Source organism: Cryptomeria japonica, chromosome 3 (genome assembly GCF_030272615.1).
Source record: "Cryptomeria japonica chromosome 3, Sugi_1.0, whole genome shotgun sequence".
NCBI classification, from domain to species: Eukaryota; Viridiplantae; Streptophyta; class Pinopsida; order Cupressales; family Cupressaceae; genus Cryptomeria; species Cryptomeria japonica.
Window position 1 is genome coordinate 238920385 of NC_081407.1, and position 22696 is coordinate 238943080.

General features: G+C 36.6%; 1 protein-coding gene across 1 annotated transcript in view; it reads right to left on the reverse strand.

Annotated features, from left to right (window-relative positions):
- Window positions 1–801: 801 nt before the first annotated feature.
- The window catches only part of LOC131074381 (vacuolar protein sorting-associated protein 25), a 33041-nt gene continuing 11146 nt past the window's right edge, over window positions 802–22696 (reverse strand). The window contains exons 3-7 of the mRNA XM_058010996.2: window positions 2519–2658; window positions 2089–2142; window positions 1904–1992; window positions 1264–1339; window positions 802–1156 (exon numbers count right to left, since the gene is read on the reverse strand). Of these exons, the coding sequence (XP_057866979.1) occupies window positions 1035–1156; window positions 1264–1339; window positions 1904–1992; window positions 2089–2142; window positions 2519–2658 (481 nt within the window). The 3' untranslated portion in view covers window positions 802–1034. The remainder of the gene's footprint in view (window positions 1157–1263; window positions 1340–1903; window positions 1993–2088; window positions 2143–2518; window positions 2659–22696) is intronic.

Here is a 22696-nt window from a genome sequence, read left to right on the forward strand (position 1 = left end):
GGAAAACAATTTAACCAAAAACAATATTATAGTGTTTATTGATGCATTATATATGGTGTTTAATTCTTCAAATTTGCATTTTTTTCACAGGCCAATGTTAAATGATACCTTTGTAATCTTGCAAATATCCAATATTATTTAGCATTAAAAAAATAACATTAAAATGTCTATAAATAAGTAGGGTATGCAGAAAGTGTGGTTAACACTGAGCTGTACCTTAAAAGAAACACTGGTCTACTTAGGAGTTTCTTACTATGCTGTAATATTTTAAGGGTAAAAATATATGTCATATAATGGTTGCAACACTTCCAGCTTGTAATGATATTGGTTGCAAGATCTGCAGCTTTTTTCATTTCATTATTATCATGTTTTCATTCAAAATAAAGGATAATACTTACTCTGGAACTAGAAAACTTAATTATGACAATTAATATTTACAAATATCATATGAATTGCATTTTTACAATAATCAATTACGTATAGAATTTGGATTTGATTTTAAGGAAATATAAAATAAGCTTTTCAGTTTACTAGGGCTAAAATTTATCTTTAAAGATTAACTTTGTTTGGCATAGTGTGTAGAATTCAGGTTTGATTTAAATGGTAATCATAAAAGAAAATTCAAGTTATGCTGGCCTCAAGTTACTTTGAAATATTATATAGACATGTAGCCAAATCTAGAAGAACATCAGAGTGCCACAATTTGCTCCCAAGGCCAATATCCATAAAGATATACTAACTCAAGCTTATCTATAAAAGTTGGGTCGTTTCATCTAAGCACCCCAAATAAAGTCAAGCATATAACTCAACCCAGCAACAAGAGAATCTTCAATAATATTTATGAATCATGTATACAAGCGACATAATGTGATTGTTGTACTAGTGGGTATGTGAAAGTTCTATGATTCAATGAAGCCAACACAACTCAATGTAAGTTCTACGCTCCAATTGAAACCAACGCAACTCAAGCATGCCTCTAAATTATTTACAGTGATTGAAGAATGAGAAACTGCATACTAACTTCAAATTGATCCCTAAATAGAAAATTTTACACCTTCATCATCTGTTGATGTTCCTTTGAACATTACAGCTTTGCCACGTTGTTCTAACAACTTCAGTGCACGATGTAAAACAATGTGATCAATATCAGCAAGGTCTGAAACCATTTAACCAAATAGTAAGCATATGTGATTTGTCAAGCAGCATAACAAAAACTGTAAAATAACAATATGGTAACATGAAATAACATTGTGGCTTACAAACCTGTTCCTCTTGATTCAACACCTGATCGGATTTCTTCAAGTGTCATAACATTATCTTCCAGACCATTTTCTCGGACCTGCCATTTTCTAACAATTTAAAAAGAGTATATTTTCCCAAAATTGTGAGAAAATTCATAGAAATTAAACTCTAAAAGTTTCCTTTCATAAAAAGAACAAGATTCCGGTCTCATAAAAAGCCTTTCATCAATATCAACTCTATGGTATAATTTTTTTTAATTACATTTTATGCCAAATTTTAGTTTCAGGTTTGATTCAATGAAATAGTTATATTCAAGTCACATTTATGAAACTTTTACCATTTACAAATTTCTGCAACTACAGTTAAACAGAATTATATTAAAGATCATTGCGACCCGTCAAAATCTCTATTCACTACATACAAGCAGAATCATTAGCTGAAAAGAGAGTGGTTGAGATAACATAATGGAATATTATCAGTAAAGAAAAAAAGGAGAATGCAAGTAATGGCTTTCAGATATAATGCAAATATGAGTTTACATGGAAAGAAAGTACCAGTTTTAAGCAGACTTGGAACTCAGACTTGTAATTAACGGTTATATTTTCTCTTTGCTATGAAAAATGCACTTGCTTTCCTCATTGAGGGACAGGCCTAAACTTACAAACTGTAATATATACTCGGCCCAATCCTGTATTCGACGCCAAAGAATCAAACATTTTTTTCGTCCTTTATCTAGCCATTCAGCTCGACCTGTTCACAATATATTTAAGATTCAGCTATATCAAATACCTAATGGAAGATATTCAAAAGGTACAATGCAAATTCAAGAGGCCTCAGAAGATTAACCTTCGGAAACTAATGCTTGAAGAAAGACCGCCTTAGCTTCGTGGCTTAATTTTCCTAGATATAATCAAAAGAGCAAAAAATTATGATTTTAGAATTGATGTGAAACAAAATGAAAACTATATTGATGCTTTCAATGACCAAAAATGCTTAATTGGACTACCATCAATTTAATATAAGAAAACACCATGTCGAACTTTGGAAGTCAGAAAATGAAGCATTGATGTGCAGTGGAAATGACAAAACTTGTGGCAAAGGCATGTGATTCCTGGCTAAAGACGTATATGGGATGAATGTACATCATGAATACAACTTTAACAGTGTAGGTATTTAGTACATCATATAATTATATTTCTTATGTACTTGCTAATCACAAGACAATGGATATCAACACTATAATTTTGTAATATTCCTTCAGCTTTGAGATACTTACTATCAATTGCTGTATTGGAAAACAAAGAAAATTCCTCTTCTAAATTAATAATAAAGATTTTGTGATGCTTGCAATAGTTGAGTATCAATTCTTTCCACAACTGCACTTGTTTTTCCTGAGTATCCTTCACGGGCTGTAAACTGCACATCATTCACTACAAATAATTAGAACTGCATATTTTATATGAATCAAATTGGCTTCTAATCTACAAGTAGTCGTGATCAAAAGCAGAAATTAACATGTTTAAAACTCAGCTTTCAAAAATTGGATTGGAACTACAGTAAGGACAAAGTGTAAAATCAAGATTGGCCTTTAGAAAAAAGGGAACACATAAAAAATATCTCAGGACAAAAATATCTAGAGTAAGGATCAACAAATTCTTGGGTCCCTGTGACCCTTGCCAAACCAGAAACATTAATCCTTTGATGGCCATGCAGGTTATGAACCAAAACAATGGAGAAAAAGTAAAGGTGGCGAGGCCCAAAAGGCCCCCCCACATCACTTTTCAAAACTCTACATCTATAACAACTCACAATTTAAATGCTTAATAACATAAAACGCATTCATTTTGCCATTTTGTGAGATGAGAAAAAAAAGAGGGGCAGAACAGTGAAAAGATGAGGAAAAAAAAAGAGGGGCAGAACAGTGAAAAGAAGAGAAAAAAAAAGAGGGGCATAAGTGAAAAGAAGCAAGGAGAGTATCATCACTTTGTCATTTGAGGTAAGTTTGGGATTGAATGTTCATTTTTTAGATTCTTTTTGTACTTTTTCATTTTCCTTCAAAATTTCAAACCCTTAAGCATTTTTTCCCAAATTGCAGGAGTATTTTACAAATCTGGGATCATTATTTTGAATTTTTAATTAACATTACATCTATGTTACATGAGAACACATTCTTGGGTCTTTTCTAAGCATCCCCATCCCTGTCACCTTTTAGGGATACAAGGTCGCCTTGGAGAAATCCTTGGGCCGCTGGCCAAACTGGAAACAGTAATCCTTGGATGACCAAGCAGGTTTTGAACCAAAAGAATGGGGGAAAAAAGGTAGTGGGGCCTGCAATCTCCCCCACATCCTTTTCCAAAACCCTAAATCTAAAACAAACACACAAATTCAAATGTAAAAACAGAAAACACATTCATAGTGCCATTTGGTGAGAAAAGAAAGAAAAGAGAGGTAAAAAAGAAGAGAGAAGTTCGGCATCCAATGTTCATTTGTTCAAATCCTATATTACTTTAAAGTTTTAAATTCTTAACCATATTTTTCCTAGTTTGCAGCAGAATTTACAAATCTAGGATCATAATTTTTAATTTTTAATTAACCTTACATCTATATTACATGAGAACACAATTCTTGGATCTTTTCTAAGCATCCTCGTCCTCATCATGTTTTAGGATGCAGGGACACCTTGGCGATATCTTTGGGCCCCCGGCCAAACTGGAAAATCAATCCCTAGATGGCCAGGTAGGTTATGAAACAGAACGATAGGAAAAATAGGTGACAGGGCCCACAAGGTCCCCCACATCCCTTTTCAGCCCTAAATACAAAACTAACTCACAAGTTAAAACTTAAAAACATGAAACAGATTCATTTTTCCATTTTGTGAGAAGAGAAAGAAAAGAGGGGCTAAACATTGAAAAGAAGAGAGGAAAGTATCAACGATTTGTCATTTGAGGTAAGTTCAGCATCGAATGTTATTTTTTAAATCCTTTTTGAATTTTTTCTTTTTCCTTCAATGTTTCAAACTCTTTAAAACTTTTTCCCCAGTTTGCAGCAATAGTTTTTTTCACAAAAACAAGATAAGCAACAATTAGGGTTTACTTAAGTGAAGCTGTTCAAATCAAATAAATAAACCAAAGAGGTGTTGGAGGTTCTTCTTGGTTTGGGACTGCTGTTGGTACAGTGGGAAATAACTCTTTCGAATGTTCTTACTCTCCTAAAAGGTTATACAAAGGGCGCATTCAATGGCACCAAATTCCCTTTTCAATTTGTGACATATTCAAACAAAATAAAATAAAATAAAACATCAATGGAGAGTAGAAATTGGTTGTGCAATGAGTGCAGGAGGGATTTCAAATGGAGCTGCATAGTTGGAAAGATCAAAATTTCTAGGTTACATATGGAGGGTGAGGCTGTAGTTAAGGGTTTTCCTAGAATCTATGCAACTTCTTAAGCCTGCCATTGATGTTGAGAGCTAGAGAGGAATGGGTTCTCGCAGAGGTAAGAGAAACGCTGCTAGGAATAGGGCAGGCATAGTTGTAGGGAAGAATCAAATGATACAGTTGCCAATTTTTTTTACACCCATGCTAGGCATGGCACATTTTCCTATTTCAAAAATACGTTAAAAAAGACACAATGGTTCCTCATATGCTCCCTAGAGAACATAGACTACATAGCACTCATCCTTGATAGAAAATATTTAAAGGTGAGTTTGATGATGGACATAAGCCAAACTACCTAAAGGTGGCTCAATATTAGATATCGGCCACTCATCAATATCATAGTTACTAGATCTCATGTTTGCAGAGATATTGATTGCCCAAGCCAGTGCAAGAATGCAGACTTTCAATTTCAGAATTTGAGGAAGGCCACAAAGGAGGTCAACACCTTCAATAATGTATAGGTTATGATCAACTCAACATCTTTTTGCGGATTAAGTGGTATGATGGTGGAGGTTGCTTACAAGCACATTTATTGGACACCATGTTATGTTCATACATCAAAAACATTTTTTGTGGATTAAGACATTTTGGAAAATAGATTTGGGTGAACTTAATGATGGAATGAGCTATAGAGATTACAAGTGTTGATTTCCAACTACCACACATCACTTGGAAAATGTCATGACTTTTTCAAGTAAGGAATTTCTCAAATATGTGGAGACTAGATGTGCTAGCTACTTCATCACACTATAGAGATCACACTATAGAGGGTACTTAAGCTGCAAGAGCCTCAGCAATTAATGATAATTAATGCTTGAGGTGCATTCACTTTTTATCATTTAAGCCTCTACATTTACTCTTTCATCTCACCTATTATGTGGACAATTGAGTATGCCCTGTCATTAATTTGTGTGTCAACTCTCGTGAACTCTAATAGGCCTTGGAGGTCCAAACCCATATATGTAACAAGATATACGGATGACTTGTAGCTGGGAGTGAGACAAACCAGTATCAGATACAGTTTTGTTTCCCATGAAATCCATTTCAATAGACTATTCTCAATTTAACTCTAATGTTATGTGATATGGTTACATAATGCATATGGTGAATGCCTTATGATATAAATAATTTGAAGTTCCTATACTTTTTTTAATTTTCCTGTACGTCTCTTCCTTGTTGATCACCACTTTTGAAAGTCTTAAATGATGGTTAATAATTGAATTCTTGACACTAGTCGGCCTTGACAAATAATGCAACTAAGTAGCCGTTGACCTCTTCTCAATCAGGTCGGCCCTATTAAATGATTGCTAATATTTATTATTTAATCTCTTGCTCGGTCTTTTGAATCTCCCATTGATTATGTCGCCTAGGGTTATATTTAAGGTCAGCCAGCAAATAAAATGGACAACAGCATGTTTATAGGGCCAAGAACATTCTAGGATTAATCAACATCAAGTGTCCATGTCTGTGGAAGTTAAGAGCAAAAGACAATAAGAGTGTCAATGGTTGTGAGAATCTTTGAACATCACTCTACTTAAAATCAAAGGATTCAATGGTCAAACTGTCAATAGCAATTTTACACCTCATCTATGGACAGAAGGGATAAATAGTTGTAATATTTGGCAAAAACTTATCTTTATCTCTTAAATTGTTTGACATTTAAAAATAGTCATTGTGCACAACCAATCTATTATTCTAATCTTATTTCATCCTAAAGCAAGGAACAAGACTTGAATTGTTTTAAAAATAAAAAGTTGCTTTTAAGTTTCACATATATGATTTAAAACAAAAAGGATTATTTTATTAAAGATCAGTAAGTTAAAATGAAGAACTCTATGGCAAATGTTGGTTGGATACCTTGGCAGCTAAGAACTGAAAGTGGGCTGCTGTGGCTTTTAGCCTATAAATTATCTGTGTGCAACTATCTGAGGCACACTAATAGTTGTTAAAAAATTATTTATTGCTTGAGCAATGGGTTTTAGACGTATCGGGGTATGGTATTGAGATAATATACATTATTGGCTCATTTTTTATATAAATTAATAATATGAAATTATGAAAAGAAGGAACAAAAGTTGTAAATTGTATATTTATACGTAGGGTCAAAAGTTACTCTTAGTTGAAGAACTTAGTGATATCTAGATCACAATTTTAATTTGAAGGCCTTGAGAGTTTTAAAAATTGAAAATATTTAGCCTAACTAGTTAAAATATTAATTGAGATGTCTAGACTTTATGTGCAATTAGGGTTGGAAGAATAGACTTGGAAACCCAACAGGGAAATAGAGAAAACTCATTGATGATAAAGATGAGTTGATTATAATCTCCTTAGATAGAATTGCATCTCCTTTGGTTCCCTAAGGAATGTTTATGTAAGTGGTTTATGACAAGAAGAGCTCAAGGCATTCAGTTGGCCTAGATGTTAGGATAGTGTAATGGAATGTTAAGTCAAAGGTGCAATCTCATATGATGCTAAACTATCCTTTATAACACATAGTTGAACTACTTTGAAATAAATTCCTGCAATGGAAAATACCTAGTCATACTTCAAACCCCAAGAGACACACCCTGAGACAATGTATAATATACATAATTCCTAACCCTTAAGGGAAATAGATTAGCTTTGTGAAAGAAATCTGGTATAACATGATATAAAATGTATATCTAATACTATTAATACTTAGTTATGGGAATTCTAATTTGTATAACAATCGTGGTTATGGTTGATGATTGTTCTAGGTCAATGATAACAACATTTGCTGATTTCTATGAGTTTTAGTAAAAAAACATGTTAGATCATCAGCACAATCTAAACCTGGAATGGTAGGTAATTTGTTACCTTACGAGGTATAATATGGAAGATCATGATTAACTTAATGAAACACATAATTATGTTAGAGAGTCATTAAATACCATGTTTTAAATTGGTCTTACACCGTGAACAATCAGAAGTGTTGTGTGCCTACAGAATTGAATTTAGTCCATTATCAGAACTATGACATCTAGCTTTGGAAATGCAAGTAGCATGCACATGAAATGAAGTAAACTACTAAAATAGTAAACTAATCTTGTATGGACTTGTCTTAACCTTGTGGCTACAGTTTTCAAAATATGAATGAATCTCTTGTACTTTTTATGCTACAATGAAGACATAGTATGAGTACTCATGTACTTGCTGTTGCAAATGTTGCCATTGATGTCAAGACTGAATTCGTAGTCCAATATTGTCATTGATGTAAAAGGCATGTGATTGTTACGGATGAAATTTAATGAAGGCCAAACAACACTAATCGCCATACAAAGTAAAATCATGAGACCAAGAAGACAAGTTTATGGATGTTAGCTGACCACCTTTTTGTTTTGGCATATATAAGACAAGTTTAAGTTTATGAAGTGAATTTCTTAAAGTATGCTGGCCGAATTCATTATGTTTGTTATGCTGGCCGACCCATATCTTCATGCTACTAACTGACCTAAGATAAAGGTAAATATAAACATTTATTAATCGCCCATGTTAAGAAGCATATGGCAGTGATGAAGAAGTATATCATTAAAAACAGTGATGTTATTTGAAAGGAGAGCAGCAATTATCATTCATTTACAGGGTAGAGATTCACATGTTATAAACGTTCAATGTCTAATATGAATAATGCAGCGACAGAGTTCATAAAAGAGAACAATCTAAGTCTAAGGAATGAGGCAGCCAGCAATTACCAATTCATAAGGCAGCAATTAAAGTGTTAAAAGTGCAGTAATTAGTCTAAAAAGGCAGTAATTATTTACTCTCAAAAAGCAGTGATCAAGAGACATGATCATTTAAATGGATATCTATTTTCAAAGAGATGTGTCTCCTTAATTAGATATGAAGATGCATAACAGAAATCATCCATGCGATAAAGTGTGTAGAGCAATGGAGTGAATAGAACATTTATAGAGAACGTTAAAAGAGAAGAAAAGTATATGGAAGAGATTACATCATATATGCGAAGGAAAGTTGCAAATTTGTTCAACATCCATAGAAGAAGTTTATATGAGTAACACTCATAAAAGTGCAAGATTCTAGAAGGCATACAAATGTAGATCATTCAGATTTAAGCAGATGTAAAGCGAATTCTACGGAGGGGATAGACGCATGGAATAATGAAGAAGATATGAACAAGTAAAGTTGAGAAAGAGTATAATAGCATATTGATGATAAGCAGATTTTGTGAAGGGGGTACATGCAGATTTTTTAATGTCCCAAATTTTTGAAGTGACAATTAATTAAATTGATTTTTATTAAGTTGTCAAAAAAATAAATGAAATATTCAAATGATGACTTAATATTAATTAATTTTAATAAATTAAAAATATATATATTAAATGTCACTTTATTAAATAAAGTTCTCCAAATATGATTAAAATTAAAATTGACCAAGTTGGCCTAATATTCTAGATGATTCCTGGAGTTCTTTATAAGGAGGTTGGATGGAGGAAGTAAATTAGCATGCTTTTGCATTTGAGATTTTATGATTTTTGAAGACAAAAACCTTCAAGAGTTTGATAGATGGGCTCTATAAAAACCTAGTTCTTCTGAAGGGGTGGACTTGTGACGGAGTCTACATCTGTGCCAAATTTGTAAAGTCTTCGCAGAAGAATAAAGATATCTTCTGAGTTGAGATATTTTGTGCTTATATCTATTTGGAAAAAGACTATTGCTCTCTGAATCTTATATTGTCCACGGGATGTGTGGAGTATGTGAAATATGAGCCAATGTTTTAATTATCGAAACTCTTTATGTGACAGCTATATTAAGGGAGTTCGATATTGTTATTATTTCGTATTAAGATCTGATATTATTAAAGTTTGGCGGTTTTTATTATTTCCTCATTGGGCTATCTTCCATTATAATTTTGACTTGTATCGACCTTTGCTGTGCATAAGATATTTGAAATATTAATGCTTGCTGCAGATAATATTTTTGGGAAGCTGATACTTGTCCAGGCAAGCGTGACAATTCTTCTGACACATCCACCTGAGAACATCTCCTCTGCTATGTGATTTGTGTGAAATCTACCTTGCGCATGATAGGAGAATTTGAGACAACAATCACCAGTCTCCTAACTCAAGAAGGAGCCTAAGGAGATTGCAGAGCTCACAGAAGATTGAAGAAAGAAGTAATCAAGCCAGCTAAGGGATTTGGAAAATAATTTAGGTCAGACCTTGAGGAGGAGATTCAATATAACACCCAGGTGCCCTTAGCCAATTGATAAAGAGGAAGGGCAGAAATATCAGATCCATCACTTCTGGAATATGAGGTAATATATATATTCAACTTGATAATTGCAGAGAGTTCTGGAAGCTGCGGCAGACCCAGGTGTACGTGTCCTTAATTAGCAGTGTCTACGACACCTGCAAGTGAATATGTGATAGGCCAGGAACAGGTGTGAGCTTAATTTCTGAATCAGTTCATTGTATGGATTATCACAGTTCAAGAATATACGCATGAATCTTTATTGATCTAACAGAAAAATCAAAAACTTTTATGCAAAAGAAGGTTGATTATCTTTGGGGTCTTGTTGACGTGTATTTTGTACACAATCATACACAGAATAAAATACCAACAGGCATCTTATCCTCTCTTGAGAAAATAGTCTCTAACTGCTGAAGATCTGCAAAAAGGATCAGTTAGATGGACTCCAAGGTTCTTTTAGTGGGGTCTCCACGTGTGGACAAGCTTTTTAGTGGTATGATGTGATTTTCTGTTTCCTCCAAGGCGTCTTACGTATTCAAAGCTCGAAGATTTTACTAATCTAAAAGGAACTTTCAAAAAAAAAATGGAAAAAGGACAGGGTTTAAGGAAGTCTAATCTAGCCTAACCCTATGAACGACTTAGCATGAATGAGATTTGGCAAGACTCAACTAACTTCAATTTTGCCATAAGGTAACAACTCAATTGAAATTAGTGCGATCTTCTAAGGTAATAATGGTATTCAATGCATCAAAGACCAAGGACACTACTACGAAAGTACATATCCTAGATGCGAAAATGCTTGAAGGTTAAGGACTCAAAATGTTTTCCAGTCGACCACGCAAGGCGTTCCTACAATCAGCAAGAAGCTAGTGGTTTGGATTGCGAATCCTACCAAATATCAAATCTCACACTTAGCCTTTCAAATTAACAAACTACTTCGATTGAGCGTGATTCAAGTACATCCAACAACCATGAAGATAACTTAAGAAATTTGCAACAAAACACCATAACTTCAATATTTTATTGATTTCCAAGTCATCATATACAACAATTGCTTGAATTTCTCTCTTCAAGACTCAATCTTGCTACAAAATAAAAATTGCTTACAACTCTAATCTCTCTATTTCACTCTTAACTCTATTACCAAATGAAATGAAAAATGGGGGTATAAATAGCATCCCCAGTTACAATGAAAGGTCCAGATTGAAAGTAAATCAATGGACAAGATCATGACACCTAAACCCTAATTAGGGTTTGTTACAAATGACCTCCTTTTTACTGAACAATATTAAATACATAGCCAAATATTAAATTTGGCACAAAAATCTAGGAGGTATCAACCAATGAGAAATAAGATGTCATGTCATCTGTAACAACCTTTCATCTAGAATCTTATTCCCTTTCCAATTCTCTTTCTTAGCATATGCAATGAATTTTGTCACGATTCCTTCGATTTCTGTGCTTGGAATCTCGGGAAGATTCTTGATACTCTCTTCTAAGTGGATAACCTGATCAAATGCATCTAGAAGAGCTGTGTCCCAAGTAGGTTCAAGTTCCTTTGTTCTATCAATCAGGAGCATGGTAGTATACATCTGATCATACTGCTCATCTGTAACATCTGCGTCCTTGCGAAAGATGATCTTGATTCTATCTTCAAATTCTTGTAAATCCACATCTGTCTCGACCTCGATCCTTCTGCCAAGAATGGTACGAAGTACCTCAAATACTCTGTCCTGGATCGGATTGATCACCTCCTCAACTTGGCTACATCTAACACTGATGTCCTCAAAGAGAACACTCTTTATATGGAGTAAGGTTGACCACTGAAACAAACTGTGAGAATCACCTTCTAAGATCTTCTCTTGTGCTAAAATTCTTCTGGATGTATGTCTTATAACTTTCAAGACAGGGATGACAACGTCCTTGGTATGGGCAAATGCAGCTACTGTTGCCATCAATTTGTGAATAATCTCAAGAACTTGGATAGCCTGATGGGTGATCTTCGACATCCTTGTAACAAACTCTATGGCCACCGTGTGAGATCTATCCATCCAACTACATGTACGCTGGACCATATTCCTGAATCTTTCTGCTTCATTGATTGATTGAAGGGGCAATGCCTGCAATGGTGATCTAACTGGATCCTGACGTCCCAAAGGTTCATTGATGTGACTGAAATATGTCCTCCATGCACCGACCTCTTTCTCAAGCTTTCTATTCTTTTCTACTTCTTCTCTAAACTTATCCTTCAATGCCTCAAATGTGTCGGTGGCATCATCTAAAGTCTGCTCTGTTGTGGATGGTCCTAACTCAATAGTCTGTATATGATAGTCCTCTGCTAGGATCTCACCCTCATATTTGTCTGCTGCCGGTGTAGCTATCTGCAGTTTTCTTGATCCAGTCTCATCTCGAATCATCTTGGACATCTTTGTAGCCTTCTTTTTCTCTGTTGTCATATGTGAGCGTCCAACAAGGCTCTCTAAATCAATTGCACTGTCCTCGTTCTCAATTACGATCACCTTAGTCAATCTTTCCTTCAACCAATCTGGGATATTTGATCTTGTCTCTTGAACTTGGATCTCTTTATGTACCATTTCTTCTTGTCTGGGAGGAGACGTTACTTCATTATCGTTATCTAAATCATAGTCTTGGAGAGATCCATCGGATGAAACATGCTGTGCCTGTTCTTCTTCCTGTCTGTCATTTTGTACCATCGATTCCATGGATTCTTCCACTCGAACTGTTCTATCCTCTGGCCTGGAAGAAATACCTGGTGTTTGATCTTTGTTGGCACCTTGCTTTTTCTTGGAAGGCTCTTTCTTTTCTGATCTTTCCTTTCTCTTTGAACCTCTCGAATGGAGATTGCCCTCACTGGCACATCGAAGGTTACCTTCACCTGAATTCCTAGGATTAGGATTGCCTTCACTAACACTGGCTCCACCTTCGGCTGGTTTCTCTTCCAAAGTAAAAGACATGGCTATGCCTTGTTCTCTCAACTTCTGATGCTGAACGTCTACCCATCTGCGAGTACAAGACAAGACTGGTGCCATCAATTCATCTAAATCCACGACCTCGGGCTCATTCCAATTCAAACTTATTGTCTTGCTTTCTCTATCATATGAAGATTGGATGTGCCTGCCGTTGTCCTGAGCTTGGTCGGCTACTCTGTAAATCTTACATTTCCTGATGAAATCCAAAGGCAATCTAGAATGTATCTTTCGTTTCACTTCGAGATCATCTAGGAGATTCATCATAAAATCTTCAATCTGGTACTCATGTCTAAATCTTCTACCGACCGTCTCCTCTAAATGTCCATGTGGATCAAAACTATTCCTCCAAGCAAAAGATGAAAAAGGATACAAGGCTAACTCCTTCTCTGCGTCATCCATGGCTAAGACATTAGGACATACCTCAACTGAATTACCCAAAATAATAGGTACCTGAACTCCATTCTGATGTCTGTGTCTGAATGCCTTCACATATGCTGCCAACTGCCTTGTTACTTCAAGTAACACAATTCTGTCTGTCGGGTACCTCGGCAACATGTATGGAGGTAAAGGACATCCATACACTCTAATGTAAGTGAACTTGGGAAACTGAATGAACCAAGCACCGTACCTCTTGATGAATTCCTGGGCATCCTGAGATAATCTGTTGTGGATCCCTCCTTGCAACGTCCTTGTGATGTTCATCGTGAAAGTATCATTGATTAACTTGTAGTTCTTCCCTGGTGGATGATGCAAGTAGGTATAGGATTCACAAACTCTGACCTCGCCGGGTCCTCTTCCAATCACTCCTCTGTGAGGTAGTCCTGCGTACTCAACGCTCCTGATTAAGGCATAGATGACGTATGAACTCATGTGGAAGGACTTAGTAGCCCTGAGTCTTCTCAACTGTACGTCTAAGCAATGGCTAATTATCCTAGCCCAATGTATTGTACCCTTTCCTTGAACAATCATCTGGATGAAGTAAAACATCCATTTCTCAAAATAGAAGGCATGAGGTGCTCCTGTAACTCTGTTGAGCATGGTGATCAAATCTCTGTACTCCTCTTGGAAATCAATCCTGTGTGGTGTGTTCGGTACTTTGCTCAAACGGGGACGACTCTTGAGTAGCCAGTTCTTGTTGATTATGCTTAGGCAAGCATCTGGATCATCATCGTACACTGATCTGGCTCCTTCAACGCTCTTGTATATCATGTCCCTGTGCTCTGGAAGATGGAAGGCTTCACTTATGGCTTCCTCTGAAAGGTACGCCAAAGTGTTTCCTTCGTTGGACACAATTGTCCTGGACTGTGGATTGTAATGACGGGCACACTCGATCATCAACTCGTGGCACTGAATGGCTGGAGGAAAACCGGCCGCCTTGATGATACCACTCTCTATTATTCTCCGGGCGACAGGTGATGGCTTGCCGATGTAAGGGACCTCTCGGAACTTCTTCGTGCTAAAGTTCCCCAAGTTGGTATCTCCAATGTTGCTCCACTTGGACACGATCTTGGTCTCCACTTCTTCAGTCTTCTGATCTTCTTTCATGAGAGCCGAGCGACTGGTGGATGCTCCCGCCTTTGGAGTCGCCATACCTACACAACATTTCATTATAAGAAATAGATTTTGCAATAAATAACGTAACTAAGAGAGATAAGTTTTAGGAAACCTCATGATAAGTCTCTAGAGTTATCATTTCCTAAAATACAACGATTGAGCCAAGAGAAATTCAAGATTCAAAATTTCAAAATTTGAAATATGACGATAAATGAATAAAGCAATAACAATTAAATCGCCATACCTCGATAGAGAGCTAACTCTAGAATGCAAAAACAAAATTTGCCTAGGCAAAATTGAGGTATAAAGATAATCTTCAATATGATCCCCTCAAAATTGACTTCGCCACCTCTGGATAGAATGTGATCTTCACTTATCGCCTCGGACGTGGTCTCAAATGGATCTTCAAATTCGCACTAACAAATCTCCAAGTCCTTAGCAAATTTCCCTTTGGCGTGGTCTTAGATGGATCTTCAAATTCGCATCACCTTTTGATTGTTTACGCCACCTTGGATGGAATTCGCACTTCTCCAAACACACTTCGCACTCCACGCAAGATGATACTAGCGCCACTTTGGTTTGAAATCGCACCACCTTTGGATGAATGAAACTCGCACTACATTCGCCTCTTCTCAATTCGCATGAAGGAAGGTAAAATAATGATGTAGAAAATGATAATTCTACCCCCCTTATATAGCGCATTCATCCTTCATTTACTAAGGCCGACTTAATAAAAATAAAACCATTTCAAACGATTTTTAAATGATTTGCAATGACATAACAAGGCCGACCCCCTTAAATGAGCGCTCAAATCGAATTTTTTTTTATTAATTAAATAATTATTTAATGCCTTGCGTTTTTTAATTGCAAATTTCGATTTTTAAATAAGGCAAAAATAATTAATAAATGTTAACGCCATATTAAATGCCAATAAAAAATGGATTTTCGATTTTTTTAAATTGATTTAGCATTTAAAGAAATTCAAATTGTTTAATTTGGCGCCAAAATATGAAAATAAAAGGACGTACCTCATCGCTCTGGTCCCTTGGAGAGGGACAGGAGCGATCCATGATTTTGGTCTAGATTCTTGCGTTTTTAACGTTCAACTCCTTCATTTTCACGTCCCAAATCGATCATCTGGTGGTCCTTCGAATTTGAATGCCTCTCTTGTGCGAGCAAATGCATCTCATGATCATTATCGCCCTGGTCCCTTGGAGAGGGACAGGAGCGATCCTAAGTTTTTTGCTTGAAATTTTCCATTTTGGTACGATCCTTTCCTTGTATCATCTTCCAAACGTCATTTAGAACCTTGTGCGTCCTTGTCTTAACGTGACTTTCAAAGAATGTCATGTGTTTCGTCTAACATCGCCCTTGTCCCTTGGAGAGGGACAGGAGCGATCTCCATGTCTTCATGTTCATCTTGTATCTTTGACCTTCGAAATATCAATGCTTATGTTCTTTTGCGCTTATTCCCATTTGCTTTTATTATGTGTTTGGATGCATTAAAAGGACCATCGCCCTTGTCCCTTGGAGAGGGACAGGAGCGATCCATGATTTCTCCTTGATCTTTGAAGGAACGTGAGTGTTTTAATAGTATCGCCTTGGTCCTTGTCCAAAGGACAGGAGCGATGTGGGGCCTTTACACCATTTGGCGATGTTTGGACGTTCAAAACTCTTGTTTATCACCTTGTTGTCATACCATGGACCCTCCAGAACATTGCAATATATTGTCCTTACGTGAATTTTGTATGAAATGATCAATACATCTAATATCGCTCTGGTCCCTTCCTGAGGGACAGGAGCGAAGTTCATCATTTTGTGCTTGTTCTTGTTTGTACCCACTTGTAATCAACTTCATTGCGTGGAATGACGTCCTTTCGACCTTCTTGGTTGCTCGAAACTTGTTTGCCTTTTGAAATCTACGCCATTATGTAGATATCGCTCTGGTCCTTTCCCAAGGGACAGGAGCGATCTGGGTCTTAGAGTGTAAATCTCTTCATTGTGATGACCTTTACAACCTTGCGCTTGATGGAAATGCTCTAAAATGTCTTCGCCACCCCTCGTCTTGACTTGGATCGGCCTTGAACTTTGGAGGAACGGCCTTGAACTTGCGTAGAGAGTATTATCATCATCATCGCCCTGGTCCCTTGGAGAGGGACAGGAGCGATCCTTCCCTTGTGGCCACTATCTCACTTTGCCTGGTTCCAAGTTTATATTCAACGGACTCGTCCTTCTTCCCTCCATTCGTTCATGCCTTGACATCATTTGTAACTTTGCAAGAAAAGCAATTATATCAAAAATCGCTCTGGTCCCTTCCTGAGGGACAGGAGCGAACTAGGCATTTAGCACTGTTATGGACGTCCCGAAAATCTTCAATTTATATTCAATGCGTTCATCTCATGTTTTCCCTTGTTTTTGAACGTAAACTTGCCTTGACCCTTGTCTGGATTTTGGAAAATGGAGGAAATCGCTCTGGTCCCTGGGAGAGGGACGAGAGCTACAAGGTACCTCGCCCTGGTCCCTTGGAGAGGGACAGGAGCGATTTAGTCAATATAGGTCATTTTCCTTCGTTTTTGCATCTCAAATTATATTCATTTGGCAAAGCATCTTCCCTTGGACGTCCTCAAATTGCTAAGTCACTAAAATCTTGCAAGGACGAGGCGAAATTTGATTCGTAGCTCCGGTCCTTCACTGAGGGACAGGAGCGATTTTCCTTCTGGAGGCCTTTCTGTGCTCATGAAAATCTTCAATTTATATTCAATGGAAAGATCTTGTCGTTCTCCATCACTTCAAACGTAAAATTTGTCTGGACTCTGCAAGGATGATGAGATATTTGAAATTGAGCTCCCGTCCTTCACTGAGGGACAGGAGCGATTTTGCTCCTACAGGCCAAAATAACAAGATTTTTCACATTTTAACACTTCACGAGGTGAAAACAAATCAATTCCAATGCCCAGGATCAAACTTCAAAAAAGTCAAAATTTGGTCAAAATATTCAATCAAACAAAAATTCATATTGACGGTCAACACTTAGACAAGTTTAAGCTCTGCATGAACATTCCAATTGAAAATTAGACCAATTTGGCGAATTCATTGTATTCAAAATTTGCATTCTAGAAAAGAAGCTCAAAAGCTCTCAAAAATGACTGGATTTTGGCTTGAAAAGGCAAAATTTAAAACCCTAAGGCTTGGCCCTAAATCCAAACGACCAACTAACTAACAAAACCCTAAAAACAAAAGCGAAAACGAGCGAAAAACAAGCAAAAAGAGGGGGTCCCCATTTGGGATGGGGCGATGTGTGAAATGGTCACAACAGGTCTGTAATTCTGATATTTCATTTTTAAGTTTGCATTAATGAAAAGAAAAACAAGTTTTGGTTGATCCGACTATCCTATAAGTTTTTATGCAATCCAAGTGTCTTAAAATCAGGGATCTCTCAGTTTTTAAGTCAAGTATCTTTCAGTGGTATCAGAGCTTAAGTCTTGCCAACCTGTGGGGTCGTTGATGAGAAAAAGGGAACAAAGGTACTAACAAAGAGAGGAGAAGAAAGGTACCAGTATGGGTGACAGAGACGAAGATGCTGCTAAAGCCTTCTTCAAGAGGTCTGAGGAGTTTCATATTCACATGTCCGATACTATGAAGGAAATGGTCCAATTGTTGAGGGGTCTCAATCAGCATCATAATAGTGATAAGCATGCACACGATAAGAGTGAAGGAAACAACTCTAATGGGGAGAAGTCTACTACTGAAGATGAGAAAGCATCAGTAAATACCAAGTAATTCAAGGCCAAGTTCTTGTCAAAAGAGGATGTGGGCGAATGTCAATTTGATCCAGCTAATGAGATGGACTGACTTCAGGTTGAAGGCAATGCACTGAGTGAAGTAGTCCGTAATGATATGAATTTCACTGAATATTGTGGACTGAAAACAAAAGGAGCATAGGAGGAAGGGGTATGATGAAAGAAAGGATATCCAGCACCGTTTGGGGAAGATCATAATTCCCAATTTTGATGGGTCAAGCAATACATCAGCAAGATCATGGCTACAAAAACTTGATACATATTTCTCCTTGAATCCCATGCTCGAAGAGGAAGCTATTCGCCACCTTGCATTTGGAGGGAGTAGCTCATGAATGGTGCTACCACAGTATGGTAACCCAGGGGCATGATTCTATCACCACTATAGAGAATTCAGTCAAAGATTGATCAAAAGATTTGATAGAACAGACCCAGAGATCCATTTCAGGGATCTAGCACAACAGTTGAAACAAGAGGATAAGGTGGAGGATTATGTAGCAAAGTTTCAAAGACTCGTAATGGTGCTTGATGTGACAAAAAGAGACTCGTAGTGCTCTTCATTGAGGGATTAGCTGAACCCCTAAAAGGGTTGCTTAAGGCCTTCAATCCAATCACACTACAAGAGGTCATCACAAGAGCCCTTTATTTGGAGGATTCTGTGATTAAGAACAGTTTTATATCCAAGGGAAAACACAATCAAGAGGACACTAGTGCCAAGCACAAGAAGGTATCTCAAGAGGAGTCAAAAGTCCTCCCTAAGCCAAGTAAGGAAGATGATAAGAAGCTGGATTTTGCAATCAAGAATGAGCTGTGTAGGAAGAAGTTGTGCTTCACTTGTAAGGAGCCATGGGTGCCTGGTCATAGATGTCATGGGAAGGGTCAATTGCATTATATCAAAGTTACATTTGATGTTGATGATGCTATTAATGGTACTTCAAAAAGTGACAATAAGGAGCAAGATACTATAGCCTTAGCACATGGTACCACAGCTTTACTTTTAAGTACTTCTAAGTATCAGTCGTTTAGAGTAAGAGGTGTGGTTAATGGACAGCAAGTGACATGTTTAGTGGATAAAGGTGCAACTCACAATTTTGTGAGTGACAACTTGGTAGCAAGAGGAGGACTGCCATTAGAACAATTTTGAGGATTTCATGTCATATTGGCTGATGGGTTTAAGATAAAATGCAACAAGAGGGTACCACAAATGAACATTGAGTTTGATGACTACACTACCATCAATGATTTCTATATGATAGGGATTGTTGATTCCGATATCATATTAGGAATCCAATGGTTGCATCCTCTTGAACAATACATTCAGGACTTCCAGCAGATGGAGTTGAAGTTCATGGTGGATGGAAAGAAGATAATACTCAAGGCCTTGGTGGAAAGCGCCACAAGTAGCAGCAGCAAGGATGATCATAGCAATGAATAATCACGAAGTGAATGAGGGGACAGCCTTACTAGTTGATTTTCCAAGGAGTGGATATGATGTTGAGACAAGGGATATTTCAGGTATGACATTTTATGATGAACTTTCGATCTATTATGCATCTATGGTGGGCATATTGGAGTATGGAGAATTGATGAGTATACAAACACTCATGAGTATGCAGCACGTTGTTAATCAAATATCAGTCTACAGCATGAGTATGGAGTGGTGGGATTATGATGAAACATTGTTGGATGGAGAGTGGATAACCATAACACTAGGAATACTTTCGCATTACAAAGTTGTAGGTTTCAATAATGTTGACTGCATCAGAGTGGAGCAGCAAAGTGATATAGTGTTCTTCATATGGCTGGTTTAAAGATCCTGGTGGTGCAGATGCAGTAGAGAATTGCTTGAGGACAAGCAACGTTTGGGCCAGCAGGATTGTAATGTCCCCACTTTTTAAAGTGACAGTTAATTAAATTAATTTTTATAAGTTGTCAAAAAATAAATGAAATATTCAAATGATGACTTAATATAAATTAATTTAATTAAATAATAACAAAATAATAAAATACTATCAAATGTCACTTTATTATATAAAGTTCTACAAATATAAATAATATTAAAGTTGGCCTAATATTCTAGATGCTTCTTGGAGTTCTTTACAAGGAGATTGGATGGAGGAAGGAAAGCATGCCTCTGGATTTGATAAACATTTTATGATTTCTGGAGACGAATACCTTCAGGAGTTTGACAAAAGGGCTGGACGAAAACCTAATTCTTCCGAGGGGTTGGATTCAAGACAAAGTCTACATCTATGCCAAATTTGTAAAGTCTCCATTGGAAACAAATTTGCAGATAAGTTCCAGTAATAAAGATATCTTTTGAGTTGAGGTATTTTGTGCTTATATGTATTTGGAAAAAGACTATTGCTATATGAGTCTTATATTGTCTATGGGATGTATCGAATATGTGAAATATGAGCCAATGTTTTAATTATCAAAACTCTTTAAGTGGCAGCTATATTAAGGGAGTTCGATATTGTTATTATTTCATATTGGCATCTGATATTATTAAAGTTTGGCGATTTTCATTATTTCCTCATCCGGCTATTATCTTCCAATATAATTTTGGCTTGTATTGACCTTTGCTGTGCAGAAGATATTTGAAATATTAATGCTTTTTGCGGATAATATTTTTGGGAAGCTGATACTTGTCCATGTATAGCGTAAGAAGTCTTCTGACACATCTGCCCGAGAATATCTTCTTTGCCATGAGATTTGTGGAATGGGGATCTTAGATGGGTGAAATCTACCTAGCGCATAATAGGAGGATATGGGATGACAATCTCCAGTCTCCTGACTCGAGAAGGAGCCTAAGGAGATTGCGGAGCTCACAGAAGATTGAAGAAAGAAGTAACCAAGCCAGCTAAGGGATTTGGAAAATAGTTCAGGTCAGACCTTGAGGAGGAGATTCGATATAACACTCAGGTGCCCTTAGCCAATCCATTAAGAGGAAGGGCAGCGATATCGGGTTCATCACTTCAGGATATGAGGTGATATATATATTCAACTTTATAATTGCAGAGAGTTCTGGAAGCTGAGGCAGACCCAGGTGTATGTGTCCTTACTTGGCAGTGTGTCTGCGACACCTGCAAGCAAGTATGCGATAGGCCAGGAACAGGTGTGAGCTTAGTTTCTGAATCAGTTCATTGTATGGGTTATCAAATTTCAAGAATATATGCATGAATCTTTATTCTATGATGTAACAGAAAAATTAGATACTTTTATGCAAAAGAAAGTTGATTATCTTTGGGGTCTGTAATTCTGATATTTCATTTTTAAGCTTGCATTTATTAAAAGAAAAACAAGTTCTGAGTGGTCCAACTATCCTATTAAGTTTTTTATGCAATCCAAGTGTCTTTAAAATCAGGAATCTCCCAGTTTTAAAGTCAGATATCTTTCAGATTTAAAGGAGGAAGAGTATAGAATACATAGAAGTATATATCATGAAGACCAAGTAAGAAATAAAGTATAGAATTATGGAGTGAATATATGAAGTAGATCAATTTGACCATCATCCATTAAAAAAGCAACATTCAAGGTGGAACTTTGTTTTGGAAGTTGGTACTTCCTAAAGTAGAGATTGGTATCTCTTACTAAGTTGGTGCTTAGCTGTGGGGGTTGGTGCCTACAAACTGTGGCCTTGGTGCCTCCAGTAGGTCGGTGCCTACAAATTGAAAGGATTGATGTCTCCAATAGGTTGGTGCCTATGAAATTTATAAAAGAGTTTAATATAATCAATATTTCGCCATGGTTTTCTCACATAAGGGTTTCTACATAAATCATGTGTTCTACTTGTGTTGCATAATTGTTAGATCTTATGTCAATGATATTGTGCAATTGATGTTATTGTGAGTGTTTCAAAAAGTAAAAGATGAAGAAGCGCAACTGGTGGCTGAGGTGACAGTTGAAATGGAGCTATAGTATTGTTCAAGCAACAGTATTTAAGGAATTTTAACTATGTCCCAATGGTTTTAGCAGGCATTGACAGCAATTTCGGCCCGTGCTAGCATATTAAGAAATATAAGTGATGATGTGGCAGATAAGTGCTAGCACCAAACACAGGGATCCATGAAACCCACAATGCTTCAAAAGGGTCAATGGCACAAAGATAAGCTTACATTGAATAATTTTCTTGTAAGAGATTCAGTATTATCTGAAACTGCTGCTATAGATAGCAACTATCCAGAAATATATAAGAATTCAATATCAAATCATTTTCATGAACCTGTACCATCTTCATCAATTGATTTGACAATATTGAATTATTTGGCAGTTATCTCTATAAACAAAATGAGACCAAGAACCAATGGTTGTATTCATCTTTTAATATATCTACTAGCTGCCACCCTAAAGGCCAGTTGCTCTCTAAAGCAGATATAAATGCCATTGACTATGCAACATTGAGTTTTCAATACACAGAACAGAAGCCCATTTTTTAGGAAAATAT